Source organism: Zootoca vivipara, chromosome 8, assembly GCF_963506605.1.
Source record: "Zootoca vivipara chromosome 8, rZooViv1.1, whole genome shotgun sequence".
NCBI classification, from domain to species: Eukaryota; Metazoa; Chordata; class Lepidosauria; order Squamata; family Lacertidae; genus Zootoca; species Zootoca vivipara.
In genome coordinates, this window is record NC_083283.1 from 51176167 (window position 1) to 51194797 (window position 18631).

At 40.4% G+C, this 18631-nt stretch overlaps 1 protein-coding gene across 2 annotated transcripts in view; it reads right to left on the bottom strand.

Moving 5' to 3' along the window:
* Positions 1-18631, bottom strand: part of LOC118090306 (cadherin-19) — a 68335-nt gene that overhangs the window by 16504 nt on the left and 33200 nt on the right. For both annotated transcript variants that reach the window (XM_060277921.1, XM_060277922.1), the window contains exons 5-10: positions 16977-17078; positions 15494-15652; positions 13227-13411; positions 11556-11809; positions 9386-9522; positions 6235-6356 (exon numbers count right to left, since the gene is read on the bottom strand). In XM_060277921.1, coding sequence (XP_060133904.1) covers positions 6235-6356; positions 9386-9522; positions 11556-11809; positions 13227-13411; positions 15494-15652; positions 16977-17078 — 959 coding nt within the window. The remainder of the gene's footprint in view (positions 1-6234; positions 6357-9385; positions 9523-11555; positions 11810-13226; positions 13412-15493; positions 15653-16976; positions 17079-18631) is intronic.

Consider the following 18631-nt stretch of genomic DNA (forward strand, 5'->3'; position numbering starts at 1 on the left):
TTCCCTGTTAAAGGGTTGTGTTGAGGGGAGTCACTGGCCATACGCTGAAAGGTTGCCAGTATACTCCCCTGTGTTGCAGTGAAGTGGGGTGCAGGTTCTCTGCTTAAACATATGTCTTCCAAAGCCAGCCCAGTCCCCAGACAGATTGGTTAACCCTGATGTGCCCCAGATGCCTGGACGGGGACTGGGAGGGATAAACGCCCAATGCCTAAGCCAAGGTCTTCCTACATTGTGGCCAATTTTAATCCCATAACACATTGTCATGAGTCATTATTCCACCCGGGTGTCGCATGGGGTCAGGGGGTCTCTGCCTGGGCACGCAAATGGCTTACAAACCATTGGGGGCTTTAAAGAGCAATAACATAATGCTTAAATTGGCCCTGAAATCAAATAGTTAGAAAATGTGACTGGTAACAACAACAACAACAACAACAACAACAACAACAACAATGCAATAGGATCAAGATGGCACAAGCAATGCAAAGCAGATGCTCCTAAAAATGTTCTTGTTTTGCACTCTGAACTAATTGAAGTTTCCAGATGTCCCTCGTGTTTCGTTCTCAGCTTGAAAGTCATGGTTTGAGGACCAATGCCCCACATAATCTGTGTTCCTTTTTTATTGGCTAATCAAAACATTCACCTCAGCATTCCACTTTGCAGCTTATTTGCTGCCCATATCTTCTTCCCCCCCTCCCCCATTTCATTCCATTGCAAGTAATCCAAGCCATCTGGGATCATGTATTGAATGCCAAAATACTAGGCAGCCAACCATTTTGGGTTATTGTCTGACATCCCCAAGGGCAAATGAAGGTCATTTAAGCAATGCTCACTGTACAAATCATTTGCACAATCCTAAACAATCAGGGATCACAAACTATCAGGGATCAAAAATGAGACTTTATTTATTTATCCTGAACAAATGATGAAAGTGTATTACTTCTTCCACTTCTAGCAAAGTTGTGTGTGTGTGTGTGTGTGTGTGTGTGTGTGAGAGAGAGAGAGAGAGAGAGAGAGAGAGAGACTCCCTTCTGGCTCAGCCCTACATATAATACACAATAAGAAATGTTGTTCGGCTTGCTTACTTACTTGTCTACAAATACATTTGAAGCAGGATGTTTCAATCTTCTTTAGGTCAGAACCAGGTTGTGGTAATTCTGACTGAGTCAGATTAATTCTGCTGTAGCATCTAAGATAAATTTGGTCCCCTTTTCTATTGCTGGATATATTGCTCCTATTCTGGCACCCTTGTTTGGAAGTAAGCACAACTAAAAGCAATAGGATTTATTTGCAATCTGACAACTGCTCTGTCCTGAACATTTATGCTTTACTGCAGCAAGTCTTATCCCAGAATGGACTAGAGAGCCAAAGACAAGTGTCTCCAAATAACAGCAAACTCAAATCTACCTTGATCATGTTAAAGGAAAGGGCAAGTGATAATTTAGTCCACCCCTAAGTCATTTTTACCCTAGCTCTAGTCAGATATGAGACATTTTACTAGAAAAAAAAATAACTTGGGAAAGGAAACTACATAGTAAAATGGTGTGTTTGGTGTGCATATTTATTCACTCTGTCTCACCCATTTCTCTGCTTGGTACTTTAAATCACACATTCCGCCACTTAAAGCAGTTCCAAGTTTGGGACCGCTGCATGGAGTTTGAACCTTAGGAGCAGTTTATAAGCGATAAATGCTCTACAGGTTGTATGGATGTAAATTCAAAGTTCTGCTGCACAAGGACTTGGGAAAGACATTCTGTCAGCCTAAACCCTGCATCTATCAAATGAGAAATGTAGCAACCAGCATAATTTATAAAATGGGAGTCTTACATGTGTGTGTGTGTGTGTGTGTGTGTGTGTGTGTGTGTGTGTGTGTGTTGTGTAGGTGAATGGCATAATTACTTTGCACTTTAAGAACTGTAGAAATGACAGGGAATAATAAATCAGTTAAATTACAGTGTGCAGCTAATTAAAAAAGATCTTTGTTTTGTCAGGTTTTAATCTGATCATATTGCCCAGCTTTTATAGTTTGTTCTGAAAGCTGAAGAGAGGCAGTGTAAATTCATGTAAATGTAACACACAATTTACTGGTATTACTCTGTTACATCTGATGGCTATCAAAGGATTAGACTTTCATTTTATTGAGTTCCTTTCATGCACGTCCTGTTTTTAAGTGTTTTACAGACCAATGAATCCAACGCTAGGAGTCCACTGGACTTGGTTTGTGTAAGAAAAAGCCAGCTATTGTGTAGCCTGTGCCTGGGTTTGTGGAAGGTGTAGAGCACTGACATGAAAAGTATAATGGAAATCTATTTAAAGTGTCTGGTAAGCATGATGGATAGAGTTATGGAAAAATCAATCTCCTTTTACATTTAGTTTTTATTACCAAGTTATGTTTTCATATGATAGTCCCAAGGACTTACATATAGAGAGAGACCCATTTCCAGAGGGTAAATCAAAAAGTTCAAGAGCACTCAAAAGTCAAAATAAAGGCAAAAAGAGGATACAATCACTCTACTAAATGCAGCTTTCTCCCCAGAATCTTGATAAATACTAAATACTAAAGAAATTTAGTATAGATAAATACTAAAGAAAATTTCTATGGATGTGATTTTTATTGGGAATTTTACAAATGGACTCTCTTACATTGGATTGAACAGATGTAAGCCACATTAGCATAGAATCCCTTTTTACTTTTAAGGTAACTATGTAGAGGGCTTTATGTAATCTTAGCCCTGGTTCATATATTTGGTCAGGATCAGTGCTGAGATATTGTTGGAGAAATATCAGTAGATCCTGTTCCATTAGGTAGGGCAACCAGGGCTTAGTCTGACCAAACTAAATTTCCAGCACCTCCCGACTCAACCAGACACCCACTGAATCTTAACCTTGCTTACCCCAGCAAATTTCCCTATACAACTGCTCATTTAGGTGCTGAGTATTGATGAAACTACAATGTTTTAAGTCTCCACAGTTTCTCTGCAAAGAAGAAGGAAAGGAGAAGAACCAGAACAGGTGGAGGTTACACAACTTTTTTCCCCCAGCAGAGAACAATACTGAAAATATATATGACATTTTTCAGTATGGTTAGGTGCTGCCTATTTATAAGCAGCTAAACCTTAAGTGTCTGGAATATATTTGCAAGCTGAGGAGCTGCCTATGCCCCTGTGCCCTCTCACTTGCCACACCACATGACCTCTTAGAAGTCCCAACAGGTCTAGTGCACATCAGTTGCCACTGGGTGTGAGTCACTAGGGAATTAGTCTCCAGTGTGAAACAAACCCTCTATCTGAGCACACAACCTATGAAGGCCCAGTTCACATTACAGTCATACCTTGGTTTAAGTATGCTTCAGTTTGAGTACTTTCAGTTTAAGTACTCCGCGGACCCGTCTGGAACAGATTAATCCACTTTCCAATACTTTCAATGGGAAAGTTCGCTTCAGGTTAAGTACGCTTCAGGTTAAGTACAGACTTCCAGAACCAATTGTGTACTTAAACTGAGGTACCACTGTATTTCTCCTCTTCATAAATTGGTCAGGAAGAGCATACGTGAAATGGGACGAGATCCTGGCTTTTCATAAGGCCCAATTTCACATTATTTAAACACTAGGAGATGATTTGCTTGAAAGAAACTGGCACAGTGACTGAAAATATACGTGCTACCCTTTTAAAAGGGAGAACACTAGACAGTCTATAACCTGCAGTTTTCTGGCCCACCTGCTGCGTGACTGGCAAAGTTGATGTATTGTGTGGTGACCTTGGCATTTATGATTCACCTGAATAGCATTGTTATTGGTTTCTAGGCCCCCCACAATTCTTGTTTTCATCACTATGGCACTCGTATGAGATTTGTGCCCTTCTAGAGTGATCAATACATATTCCCTGCTCATTGTACATCACCTTTCAATACCATGGGTTATTATGAGATGCTGGTGATGTTTCCGTGGAAGCTAACAGGCATTTGAGAGATCTTATCATGTCCCTCTTTGTAGTCAAGATAAACATGAGGCTGTTAAGTGGTATGTGTTTAATGTACTGCTCTTACTTCTTTCTTTAAATGTCTGACCCAGATGTAGTCTGGATACAGCTGGTGAGCCAATAGAAGCTGGAGTACAGGACTAGTACATGGGACATTATGCGTTTAAATCAAAATATTTACTGTGTATACCACGTTTCATTAAAAAAAAATCCCAAGGTGGCATGCACCAGGATTAACAAAAGGAGATAAATAACTGATATAGATCATAAAAGTGACTGGCTCATCTTAAAAGTTTAAACCACTGAATAGTGGACTTTCCCCCCAGGATTCTGGTCAAAATAGAAGGGTTAAACCTCCACTTTCTATGTACTGTGGTCTGAATCCTGATTCCAATTCCAATTTTTAAAAAACCCCTGACATTTCTGCAAGCCACCCCTTTAACATCCTGTGTAGCTAGTCCTAAGTTTGAGTGAATCATAAGCAGGCGGTATATAGAAAATAGGAGGATTCATGTTAGTGATTAGATTCAACTTCCTCTAGATATCTGGTGAGTAGTCTAGGGTACTCTTGGATTCAGTGACAGTAATTGGAATGGTAGCCGGTGATGGTGGATGTGAACAATTCTCATCAACTGTATCTGATTAAAATGAGTCATGACATTATATTTCAGTTTCACAGCTGATGAATGTCAACCGCAACTTTGAACCCTGCACAGTAATACTGTGCTTGCAGCAGAGAATGCGAGAGGAGGGAGGCCGACAGACACACAGAAAGAAAAGGACTACAGCTTTCATTAACAACACAAACAAGCATTATGGAAGCCTGGCACTGAGAGGACAAGGAATGAAGCAGGTAGAAAGTAAGAGGACAATGCAGATCGAATCCTGAGTCAGTTGTTTCTGTTTTTGTCGCATTTCACAGTTTTACCAGTTCCGTTTCTTCTTCAAAATTTGCATACCTGTCCCAATATATAAGTTCCAGTTTCAACAGTGGACAATGAAACAACTTTATTTAAATACAATTTTAATCCGAGTGTTAGTTTAGGCTTTTGGTTAACCATTCGTCCTTCCCTAAGAAGGACCGTCTCCATCTGTCCATTGTGGACAGGACTCAACTCATCTGTCCACTTGGGACAGGACTCAATCATCTGTCCCCTTAGGACAGGACTCACATCATCTGCCCTCTTGGGGCAGGACTCACTTCATCTGTCCACTTGGGACAGGATTCACCACTGTCCGCTTGGACAGTACCAGCTCCAACTTCCTAAAGGGAAGTCAAGTGAACACCCCTGGGAGAGAAGGTAGCTGAGGCCAGGCATTCACTCCTCTCTTTTTCCAAGAATGTTAGAAAAACATTCATACTCTTATAATTGGCCCCTCCATTCCCGCCTGTGGCGGGGATGTAAGGACAAGAGCGTAAGCCCCGGGATTCCTTTAATGGAATACTTCTATGTGGAGCAACAAAGGTGGGGGGGGGGTAGGCATCTGAATGCCACACCCCTCTTCCAACCGATTCAACAACCAAAAGCCTAACTGCCAACCTAACAAGTTGTGACAATTTGCTAGCGCAGTAGGCGAAAACCAAGAGGCAAAGCCAATCAGCCAATTGGAAAAATTCCTACTGGGCCCCTGAATACAGGCGACCCCTAGAGAGGCAAAGCAATGTCAGGCTAAAACCTGCAAAAGAAAGCGGCAGGTGGGAGGGAGATTGAACGCCAAGGCAAAAGTGATCAGCAAATGGAGGACACAAGCTTAAATGGGGGCCCCCTCCACCAATCCCAATACATGCATTTAAATAACCACGTCCCCATTACTCAGCATGGCCCTAGCCCAAACCCTATATTAAATTTCTTAACAGCCCTACCACAACCCGCTTTATATTAGATGATATAAAGCACTTTGTAGGCCAAAACATCTGGAGGGCCGCAGTTTGGGGATGCCTGATCTAAAGGGATGCCAAGCACTGATTAAAAACCCAGGATCATATGGCTGATTTTTTTTCTCATGGCCTTCCAAAGAAGCAGTCAACAAACACCCACAGTGATAACAAAAGTGAAACAGAAAGCAATGCAGATGAGGAGATGCAATGTACTCCAATGAGATGAACCACTAGAATCAGCTGCCACTGAAAGAAATCATTCATCCCAGAGTACCTGTCCAAATAAGAAAATCTTACACAATTTCGGGCAGCCAAGAAAGGATGAGCACTGGCAGATCTCAGCAGGGAGGAAAAGAGATCAACAAGATTTTTTCATCTTACCTGTCCAGAACCTGCATTTTCACACACATATGTCTCATAGTAATCCGAAAATTCTGGCGCATGTTCGTTAACATCACGGACATGTATATAAACGTTCACTTTCGATATTTGTTTGGGGTTCACTGAAGCAAAGGAAACAAAAGTAAGTATAAATAAAAGGCAAAATTGGCAGCTCATAGTCTACTGTGCGACACTGTAGTATGACATATGATTTTGTCATTAGAATGCTTTGTTCAGCTCTAGAAGACGTGACTATTGTAAAAAAAAGAACACATCTCCTGTGAGACATACTGTGCCTTTGATTTCCAGAACAAATAATATGACTGTTGCATGTTAGTATATGCCACAAATAATAGTCATTTTGCATAGCGTTACCCACTGTGCTGATAGAGTCTTCAATAGGGGTAAACCGCTTAGCATTCCATGACTACCTGTGACTGGGTCACATACAACATTCTAGAGCATGTGGCAGGTTCATTTAGGCAAGTTCCTCCTTTGATCAGCACAAGCGGCAAATTGTGTATGCGAAAGAGCCATTAAAGAATAAAGACCCCAAACAAATATTCCCTGATGTGACTTAAGACAAATGTTGTAGGTAAGTGAACTGAGTAAGCAGTAACTGAGATATGGACAAATGCGAAAGAGAATTACTGAAAACCAGAACCACTGAAGGAAGGAATTTGCTTTCTTACTTTCCTTCTTTCTAGCAATTCTTTTACAGAAGATATGCTAATTTTAAATGCTTTTGAACAAATGAATCTTTTGCTTAAGACAGGTATGAGTATTGCAGTCCCACACTTAAATCAGCTTAATTTTCAATAAGTACTTGATGAAGCCACTTTTTGTCTTTACTTGTGCAAGTAAATGAAATCTAAAATTCTCTCCATTGACTATCTTCAACAGTTTTATTTATTCTTGGGATTTTCTTAGTCTTTGGATATTGTTCCACAAGTCAACATATCATTGCTTAGAAAAAGCAGAAAAGGTTGATTTTCCCTTAGGTTGAAAAGAGGAAAGGGATTGCAGGAACTGGTTGTAAAACTTGGACGTATTGGCAAGGTCAGTCATGCCAATGGAAATCTGCTATAATGAATAAATGAATAAAATTTATAATGAATAAAATTACAAGCAAAAATGAAATCCATATTTTGAATAAAGGCCTTTGTGACATTTTTTTGACAAACAAATAATGCCAAATAGTTCTGTTCTGTTGTTTGGAACAAAATGTTTTAGGCTCTTTTATCATAACACCTGCTGTTCCAAAGAGGAATTTTCTTCTTCTCCCCAATTAGCTGTGCCACTGTTTGATAACAACTAACTTGACTTGCTTTTAAGAAATGAGGGTAGGGTTACAGAAATTAATTCAATGTTTTTTGAAAAACCTCTGGAGAACAAAGATGTCAAACTAGATTTTTCCATCTTATGTAATGCATTTTTTTTATATTGACCAAATTAGTATGGCAACTATCACTTCCCAGATGAACAACAAAATAAAAGCTAGCATACAGGTATAGAACTTCTTTCTGGATAGTTTATCTCTAGATAGTTTCAGACAACCAGGCTTTGCCCAGTAATCTGTAGCTTTCCTGGTCAGCAATGGATTGGGAAACTGTACTTATTAGAGATTTCTGTAACTAAGGGGGCAATCCTGTAGCAAGATTCTCTGGGAGGAGCAGTTTAGCATGCAGTGGTTCAGCTACCGTTAAGTCCCCAACCCTGGTTTAGCCAAATATACACCACTGTAACTTGCTCATTCTATTCAGGACTCAGTACGTCCCCCAAAAGGGATGTTCCAGCCAAGGGCATGACAGGGTGGGGTCAGAAAGGGAGGATTTAGGCTGCAACCTAAGCCCATTCAGCTCAGTCACAAGACCTAGCAACCCAGCACAGAACATTATCTGAAAGGCTCCCACCTCTGCTAAGCTTAGCAGAGCAGCAGCTACAGCAACAGCACACTGCTGAATGGGGGTCTGGATCTAGTGTAAATTTATGCCAGCTTAATCTACGTTGGCTCGCTTTTCTTGTGCATAGGATTGCTCCCTAAATCTATTCTGATTTTCAGCGTCTACAAACCATTGTATACAGTGATCCAAGACTTTCTAAAATTGGAATTTTGTGAGAATTATTGATTTCAGAAAAAGATGGGAGATATGTAGAGACAGATAATGCAGACTACTGAGTATTATTCAGGATATTACATGAATAAGATCTCTTTATTGTCATTCTGTGTTGTTTCTTTAAAGGAAACAGACAAAAGTGAAAATGAATTTCTCGTGGAATGTTGCAAGATGGAAGGGAAAAAATAGGCTATATTATTTGAGTTAAACTGAACTCAGTTTAAAATCTATTAGGATTCTTTTTTTAAAAAATGTATAGTTTTTCCATACTGTAAGTAATTTTTATTTTGGTATGATTTAATTTGTGTGTGCATTATCCTTTATAATGAAAAGCCCACAGCTCATCTTTTTGACAAGACAATCTCAAGTTATCTGAAATTGTTCCCTTGTGGTTTTCATTTACTCTTTTTATTGCTAGGCACTAAGTTTCTGGCACACTGTTCCAGATTTACATTTTTGATTTTTTGGAATTACTTCCCAAAGGCAAGGTGACCTGTAAGTGAGCGCACAAACGAGGCAATTTGCATTTGATTTTGAGACAAAACTGACAGGTGATATCTATATAAGGAATGCTTTCCTGATTTAATTGCAACTGTATGGCAGTCTAGCTGATTAAAGCCCTGCTTTCACAATTAATTTGAGACACAGGTTTCAGACTGGTGTTAAATTAAACCCTGGCTAATTTCATACCAGTCAAAAAATCTGCTGTGAAATTAACTGGGGTCTAATTTAACATAAGATCTTGTACCAAGACAGCAGTTTTATATGCTTCAGTGTAACTTAAAACTGTTTTAGTTTCCATTATTTTCTTTTTTTTAAAATGGTATAATATTTCATGAGAGTCCAAGACTTGGAAGCTCAAACATTATTTGGCTTCCAACTCATCATTTTAGCACTGCTACATAATGGTAGCAATGGTGAAATTATGAAAAAGTAGCTTATTTTCCCAGTTCAGAAAGAAGAGATATCCTGAAGATAATTGCAAGGAACTCATGCCATCGCTCAAGCAGAGGGTTCCTTAAAGTCTTACTCACTTGATTCTGTGGCTGAAACGGTTATGTTGTGCCAAGCCGCTATCTCTCGGTCCAGAGGTTTGGTTATACTGATTGTTCCATTGTGTGCATTGATGCTGAAAAATCCCTTTAAATGCTTGCTGTGGACAATAGAATACCTGCACATCAAAGTAGGGAAGGGGGAGATGGAGACTTTCTTAAGAACTGAACAAAAATGGTACTTCTGAAACAAGGCTATATAAGCTATTGTCAGTGAAGAAAAGAGAGTGGTGTAGATATGAATATGGATGTGTTCCCCAGCTGCTCAGAAACCATGAAAAATGTACACTGATAAACATTTAAAATTCACTGCTACCAAGATCAAAGCGCTTCTTTCTATGAAACTAAATATGCCTCAGACCTATATTAATGTGAACCGAATCTAAAATGCATTATTCATTCTTATTGTGCAGGCAGACTCACAGCAGGTGAGTGACTCCATTCAAAAGAAACAGCAAAGTGCCACTTGTGAAATGAGTAACACTGGCAACTTAGTTGGGATATAACCGTACATTTATTTCATCATGGTTGGCTTGATGCCGTGTCAAAGAAGCAGAGCAAAGGAGGAAGAGCTGAAAAGAGCCCCTTTGATAGGATGTATCCCAATTCTCTAAAATAAAAAGAAAAGGTCAGAAAATAGCGTTGCCAGGAAGTGAGGGAAAACACCTTTGGGCTTGCTTTTCACAAACTGTTTTGTAAGACAGAATAAGGTTTTCCTACTTAAAAGACCACCTTCTTAGCTTCCCTACAGTATTCCAGCACCCCCTCCAAAAACAAAACACAAAAAACCTGGATATTTTTTTCTGTACCCTTGGAAAGGGGGCACTCAAAGATCATTTTTTTGTTTTAAAAAAATGGCTTACTTTAAAGCAGGTGTCACCAAATGTGGGGTCATTTGACATTTTGAGAAAATGCTTGCAGAGAGGGCAAAGCGTAACACAAAATGGCTACCATGGGGACATGGCATAATGGTTGCCACAACTAAAACAACAGAAAAAATGGAATCATAGAATTGGAAGAGACCACAAGGGCTATCCAGTCCAACCCCCTGCCATGCAGGAAACACCATCAAAGCATTCCTGACAGATGGCTGTCAAGCCTCTGCTTAAAGACCTCCAAAGAAGGAGACTCCACCACACTCCTTGGCAGCAAATTCCACTGTCAAACAGCTCTTACTGGAGCAAGACCATAAAATGGAACAAGACCATAAAATGGTGTGGGCATGCCCCTCATCAATGAAGAAAAGGCACCTACACCAGCCACCACAATTCATCTCCGTCACTGAGATGAATTATTTGGACTTCTCCTCTGTTCAGATGACATGTTCATTGGCACAGAGGCTGGGCCAGTGCAAACAGGAACTGAGCAGGAACAGCAAACAATCTCATATATTGTGGATTTTTGAGGAAATATTTACTGAGATCTTTTGCAGATACTATTGGAAATGCTGACAGGTAAACTGGTGCCCACAGATCCCATGATAGGGACCCCTACAATGAGATTTTGCAGAGTGCATGAGATCTCATGATATTTGGGTGAGATCTTTTCGAAATCAGTGGCGCTGCTGCTGGTGCTTCTCTGCCAGTGGGGGGGGGGCAGGGCAGCACTTCTCATTTTACCTAAATTGGCAAAATGGGATGTGCCACTCCTGATTAGATAAGCCATGAAAAGCAGCTGCTATTGAAAGAAATCATGCATCCCAAAATACCTGTCCAAATAAGTAATTTTTATCAGATTCGTGGCAGCCAAGAAAACATGAGAAGTAACTCTGTTTCAAAATGTTTGTATTGTTTAATAACTCCATTTTCTTTTCCAGGATTCACTTTACTTCACAAACTATAAAAGCAGTTATATTTATAAATCAGCAGTTCTTTCCAAACAGCAAATGTGCAACTAAACAATGAATGTGCAGAGTTTGGATTTGCACACAAAGGTCCCCCTGTTGCAAGGCTTTGCCATCGTATTTAAGGGAAACAAAGCTCCATAAATGCACCATTTTAAACACAAACAGGAGAGCCTCAACTGAAATTAATGGGGGAGTGCCATACACCTCTCAGACGGCACATACAGGTCTAGATTTGAGCTGTTGTCTTCAGTGTTATTCAAGAATCTATTACAATCTCAGCTGTAGATGTATCTCTTGAAGCCACACCTGATTGAACTGTTGACACTGTCTGGATCTCTGGAACTCACAACTCCTACAAATGAATCATTCAGATCACCTTCATCAATCTCCATCACAAATTCATCTAACGTGAAAATGGGAGGCTCATCAACATCCTTCACTCTGATCCTAAGATAAGTTGTGTCTTCAAATGGCCCATCTTTCAGGAAGCGCTCATCTATGTGCCTGTTGAAACCTTTCACTTTCATATTATATATGCTTTGATTCTCATAATCCAATATCTGTACGTAAGAAAAGGAAGGGGGGAAGTAAAATATTTTCCATTCAGCATTAGGAAACCAATAATAAGTGTAGAATTAAAGACAATAAACATATTAATGGTTCATCTTTGCCTTACCTCTCTTTGCTTTTACTATTAAGTTTACTCCTTTAGTTTCCTGGTGTTTTTGATGATCAGTCATTGGGTTGGAGCCTGGCTTTATGAATCTGCTCCTCCCCTGAGCTCTTCCTCTTTGCATTTTGTTGTATGCTCCCTCCCTATATGGAGTGTGGGTTTTGGCTAGGTGCCTTTTATAAGAAGCTGAGCATGATTTTTTTTGGGGGGGGGGGAGTCCTTTATTGCCCCTTAAGGTACCTCCTTGTTTGCCTACTCCACACTGCTGGGAATAATTTGGCTTTAAATAAATCGGAGTTCTAGTTGTAGATACACAGAAAAGAAGGACACCAAGAACTCTGGCCAGAAATTTCAATGTTAGGAATAAATCCTACTCGTGAGTTACAGTCAAATAAGGTATGTATTCTGGTATGACTATCAGAACAGACTTGAACAGAACAAATAAATACAAACAAGAAACTAGCTTCAAATTCACTAGAGTATATGTAGCTTGAAATAAGTGTTACAACTTAGAATTCATGGTGAATTCATACCTTATTTGACTGTAACTCACGAGTAGGATTTATTCCTAACATTGAAATTCCTGGCCAGAGTTCTTGGTGTCCTTCTTTTCGGGAATAATTTGGCTGGCAGTCTGGCGAGTGGCATAGATTAGCTGATCATGGAGCATTGAGCCTGGGCATGTGAGGAAGCTGAGGAAAAAAACCTTAGGTGTACTCAGGCATTATCTTAGGGATCCACCAGTGTTTTAGGTGTGCTGGGATTGGGGAGGTGCCCTGTATACCTGACATACATATTCTGGATGAACACTGGGCAACAGGGCCTGGGTACACATGGTGAGCTCATACTCAAGGCTCTCCCAGCAAAAAATGCATTGTTTCCTCCTCATCCTTTGCTGGGGAACCGTAACCTTCAGCTGTATCACATGCCCAGGGGGTCTGGAGGGCTGCTTCCCTACCATTGGCAAAATTCTCAGCTGACCAGTGTTTCTGAATGTGGTTAATTTGGTTTGTAGTTCCTGCAAGGTGTTGTATTAATTAAAATGCCTTTGTCCCATGTTTGGTCTCATGAATTTGTGTGGGTCTAGGGCCATACTTTTCTGCATACAGCCACTCTATCCTGGATCATGCCAGAGTGTGGCATACGTCTGAGATAAGATTTTCTTCTTCAAAACAGCCCTTTATATTGCATTGATATTTCATCATGACCAACAACACAAGGCTATAACAAGCAAACATACTTAATCCTGTCTGTTTCGATGATTTCCGTGATATTTCTTTGTCAAGTAATGGCTGACGTCTCACCTTGTTTAATATGACAGTTCCTTCTTGAGTCTCATTGTTAGTAATGATGCGAACAATGTGAGGAGTGTCTCCTTCTATTACATAGTCCATGGCTGCATTCTCTCCCAGGTCAGTGTCATCTGCCTTGATTGTGCCTAGGATGCTGCCCACAGGAGCTGCCTCAGATGCATACATTTCATAACGCTCTTAAAAAAACAGCCAAATATCAGAGGAAGTTGCCAACGCAATCTTGATCACGAACATAACAACTAAATCTAGACCACTTTATATTCTGAAAATTGTCCTGTTACACAAGATGTATGGTTTGGGGGCTGGGGAGCTTATGTCATGGGCTCATTTTCTTTTGTTAAGCTTGGCAGCCTTGACTTGGACCATCCATTCATGCGTTTCAACATTCATGAGCCAATTCAACATTCCAGTTGTTTATAAGTTCGCTTACATGCTTGTGTGCAATACAAAAAACTCCATTGAACAATGAGATATCAATTGTCCAACAACCAATTTCAAAGAGGGGAGATGAAAAAATACAACTAATTGTGATTGAAACATCCAAGACTGACTTCATTTTTAAGGGAGACTGGAAATATGTACGATGCTTTGCAATATATTTCATTAGCTGAGCATCCAGAAACTGTCCCTAAGCAGTTTTGGGTTGTTTCGTATTGAAAGCAATGCATTCTACATTCTCTAATGATGTGTTCTTGTGTAAACTCTACAGGAAAACACTGGGAGAGGTCATGTCTAGCATATTTTTCCTTGTGCTTTCATTGCAAAGGAGCAACCTAGCACCCACTAAAATTAAAGTTTAAAGCAAACATTCCACCTTCTGTGACTTATTCCAGACCACTTTGTCTTTTGAGGAAACTGTGGAGAAGGTTTGAAGGAAATGTCATTACATGTGCACACCATTCACTGTACTGATCAGGACTGCTGGATCTCACCATTGTCTACTTGAACTGAAAGTGCACCCTAAATTATACTCAGCACCACCCTGCACATGAGAAAAGTGTTTGCAGCATTGTAGGAGAGGAGAGAAAATTGCAGGCTGCCTGTCTTTTAGGGAAACACATTTTGTCATGACTGTGGTTTTTTTTTTACTGAGGAACACCTGATAAGCTTTTAGAGAATCCAAGTAGTGAAAACTATAAATTACAGGTTTTCTGTTATTAAAAACCCAAGGTGTGCTATGCCTTGCCTGCTAGATTGGACTGAGATGTGTTGGTCCCAAGTTACTCAGTTTATATTTATCACTTAATTAGTTGGTCCTCAGAGGATTTTTGTCCTTAGCAAAACCTCATTTTATCCTTGTCGGTATATCAACAGTAGTTACAAAAATATAGGCTGCTATCCCCAAGAGAGGTGGAAATTGTATTAGGTGTTCAAAGTAAGAGTTTCTTTCTATTTTAAATATCTGTAGAGAAAGTGATGAGGCTGAGACAAAATGGCAGGGAACATGTTTTGTGTGAGTTTTACCTCCTCCCAAAAGAGATGCTTCCTCTTTCAGCAATGGGAAATACAGTGGTACCTCGGGTTAAGAACTTATTTCATTCTGGAGGTCCGTTATTAACCTGAAACTGTTCTTAACCTGAGACACCACTTTAGCTAATGAGGGCTCCTGCTGCCGCCGCGCTGCCAGAACACAATTTCTGTTCTCATCCTGAAGCAAAATTCTTAACCCAAGGTTCTATTTCTGAGTTAGCAGAGTCTGTAACCTGAAGTGTCTGTAACCTGAAGCATACGTAACCCGAGGTATCACTGTACCAATATGGAAAAATAATAATATTTGTAGCATGGTTCTCTCTCTAACACCCATTGAAGGTTAAAGCGATGCTCCTGGACCTTATTCTGAATTGCCTTTGTGATGCAGTCAAATCTAAGTGGCTCTGTGGTATTCTTACATAATCAAATGTATTAGGCAATCCCTGTTTGGTTGGATCATTCAGGGAAGGGGAAGACATAGCGGAGAGGTACATGACACTAAAGCAACAGTGAAGAAAAATATTTTTTCAGGATTCTCCATGTACACTCTAAACATTTTCACAGGGTGACTATTGGGAGAACTCTTTGTTCAAATGAAGAAGCTGCTTACATTGGTGATGGTCATACAACTAAAGAAGAAACAGTTGCAGTTTTCTGACTGTGTTTTCTTTACAGGTTGCTCAATGCTTTTATTTTTGATAGCTATTTAAACATAGGGACTATGTTTATATAATAATAATTTGCTCCCAACATTTTTTTTTAATTGAACCAGGAGACATTTTACTCACTCTGCTGAAATCGAGGAGGATTGTCATTAACATCAGAGAGGTTGATAGTTACAGTTGTGGTAGCTGTAGGGACACCTGCTTCACCAACTCTGGCTTGAATGACAACAAAGCACTGATCCTGTGTTTCTCTGTCCATTGGATAAGCCGTTCTTACTACCCCTGCAAAACATACAATATTTACAGCACAGTTAGATGCCAATGAGACCTGCAGGCTGGCTAGCATGTACAGCCCTGGAGTCTTAAAGTTCAAACTATTTTTCTCACCCCAACGCATGAGAATATTTTATCATACCATTGCCCCAGTCTATAAAGGACACTTTGCATGCACAGAGGGTTTCCATGATTGGATAGCCTCTGGCTCTGCCTTTGTATGTACAAAAAGAAAGGGTATTCTGATAGCCCCAGCTGTTTTGAAATCTGAAGGTACTGCTGAATTAGTACTATGACCTGTAATCTCCCCCCTCCGAGATTATTAAACTACAACACCCATCATCCCCAAACACATAGACTTGTGTTGATGGGAGCTGGAATCCAATAACATCTGCAGTACCACAAGTTTTTCCTTCCCTGTTCTAAGAGCCCAGTTGCCTGTTTGGGGAAAAAACAGTCACTCTCTACCTGCAGCTGGTGAGAAGTGCAATCAAAGCAATCAGGGTTAGTATCTGTTGTTTTAGAAGCTGTGCTTCTATATCAGGCATATATCAGGCATCCCCAAACTGCAACTCTCCAGATGTTTTGGCCTACAACTCCCATGACCACAGGACCAGTGGTCAGGCATGATGGGAATTGTAGTCCAAAACATCTGGAGGGCCGAAGTTTGGGGATGCCTGTTCTATATGAATTGCTCTTAAAAATGTACCCAGCTGTGTGTTTTTAAGAGCAATTCGTATATGGAAGCTTGTTACAGCTGGGACAAATGCACAAAGTCCCATGAAGAAGAAGAAGAAGAAGAAGAAGAAGAAGAAGAAGAAGAAGAAGAAGAAGAAGAAGAAGAAGAAGAAGAAGAAGAGTCATCCTTCCTCCCACCTTCATCTTTGTCACCACAATCTGAGTACAGAGTAGGCACTGAAAGGGCAACAGAGATGGCACCTGGAGGGGATTCCAAAGGGCAGTGATCACACAACTTAAGACCCGATGCCTACATTGTGCGGAATGGACCTCCTGAAAGATAATATCTGCAGGGGCCCCTCACAAGCAGAGCAAAGTGATCAATTTGGTATATAAGGAGTGAGATTATCTTTGCAGGGTCCCCAGTCCTCAGTGGAGCATGGGAGCAGGGGCCACCATGGGGAAAAGGCAGCATCTTCCTGCAGCTCCATTATGTGCATTTAATCTTAAATGAAATCTGGATCTAACCCAGTTCTTTTAATTCAATACAAATACAGATATAACATCAAAGGGAAATTATTGGTTATACAGGTTCTTCACACCCATGTTGTGCATTACTGATACTCAAGAGTCTTATATCCATAACCAGCAATACCTGTTGTTGGCTCCACAGAAAAATAGGGTTGTTCAGAAGGGATACTGTAAAGCAGGCGGGCCCCTGTTGGAGCTATAGCTGTAACCTGAATCACCGAAGTACCTGTGGAAGTGTTGAGTGAAAGGCTTTTTTACTATAGCTAGCCATGTAAAAAAGTTACTCAATGTTTGTTAATGTTTCTATATGTATATAGACATCTAGGCAACATAAAGATACTTTCTTTTCAAGATCCTGTTACTGAAAGTGAGGGTTAGGGTTAGTTTACATGCTTTATTCCATATATAAATAAATACCATATTCCTTTAAAGTGTAGATGAAATCCTCTTTTGTGTGTGACCCTTTTTTTACCGAAGTATAGTGGATCTCTTTACAGAGACACTCAGCTTTTGGAATTATTTACCTGAAAACCTGCCTGTCTCATTTTTTATGAGATTGCAAAGCCTAGCAGAATCTAAATCTTGTCCTGCTTTTTACTGAATTTTTACTGTGAATGCCTCCCATATCACTGCAAGGACAGCTACTTTTGGATTGCATTTTGCCCATGGTAACAATGTGTAAACTAACCATTTTATGTATTGCATTATTTTAGATTTCTACTATGGCCTTTGGACAAATGGAAACAAAACTCCACCGACAGCACAATCCTATACATTTCTGTGGAATTTAAGTAAGGTAAGTAATGTAATCCAGACCCATGATCTGGCTGGATTAGAGTTTGGATTTGGTAGATCTTGGGCTTTCCTGGCTGAGCCTTGCGTCAGCCAGGGCTCAGCAGCTTTAAGTCCCTCTCAAAATAGACATCTCAAAAACCAGTCTAAAGAGGCACATCCACCAAAAGTTGTGCAATGAAGATGCACCTGTTTGAGAAGGGAGTTCCACATTATAGGGGCTGCCACAGAAAATGCCCTCCCCAGGGCCACCCCCCAAGCTTCTGAGGGTGGTCGGACAGCCAAGAGTATTCCCTATGCCAGGCTTCCTCAAACTCAGCCCTCCAGATGTTTTGGCCTACAACTCCCATGATCCTTAACTAGCAGAACCAGTGGTCAGGGATGATGGGAATTGTAGTCTCAAAACATCTGGAGGGCCAAGTTTGAGAAAGCCTGCCTATGCTGATCTGAACACCAAGGGGTCTGTAGGGAATGACATGGTCTTCAGCTATTCAGGGCCTCAGTCATTTAGGGCTTTAAGCACTAATTTGAACACCTTAAATTCAGTCCAGAAATGAGCTGGCAACCACTGCAGTTGTTTTTAATTGGCCATACCTTTAAAGCAGGAGTATGGGGTCACGAAGAGTCGGACACGACTAAACGACTAAACAACAACAACATGGGACCTGTGGCCCTCTAGATGTTGCTCAGCTACAATTCCTATCATTCCTGGCCTTTGACTATGCTGGCTGTGGTTGAAGGGAGCTGAAGTCCAGCAAAATATTGAGAGCCACAGTTCTCCCATTCCTGTTTTACACTTTGTTTTTCACACACATGTGTACGTACATATGCGAGATGCTCTCTTAATTTTCCACTGGCTACAGGTTTAAGAGCTAATAAAGGACTCCATATTAAAAACAACGGCACCACCAAACCAGGAGCACTGCATCAGTCCTTAATTTAATGCCTGTGGTGCGGCTTAAAAGAAATAAACTCAAAACAAGCAAT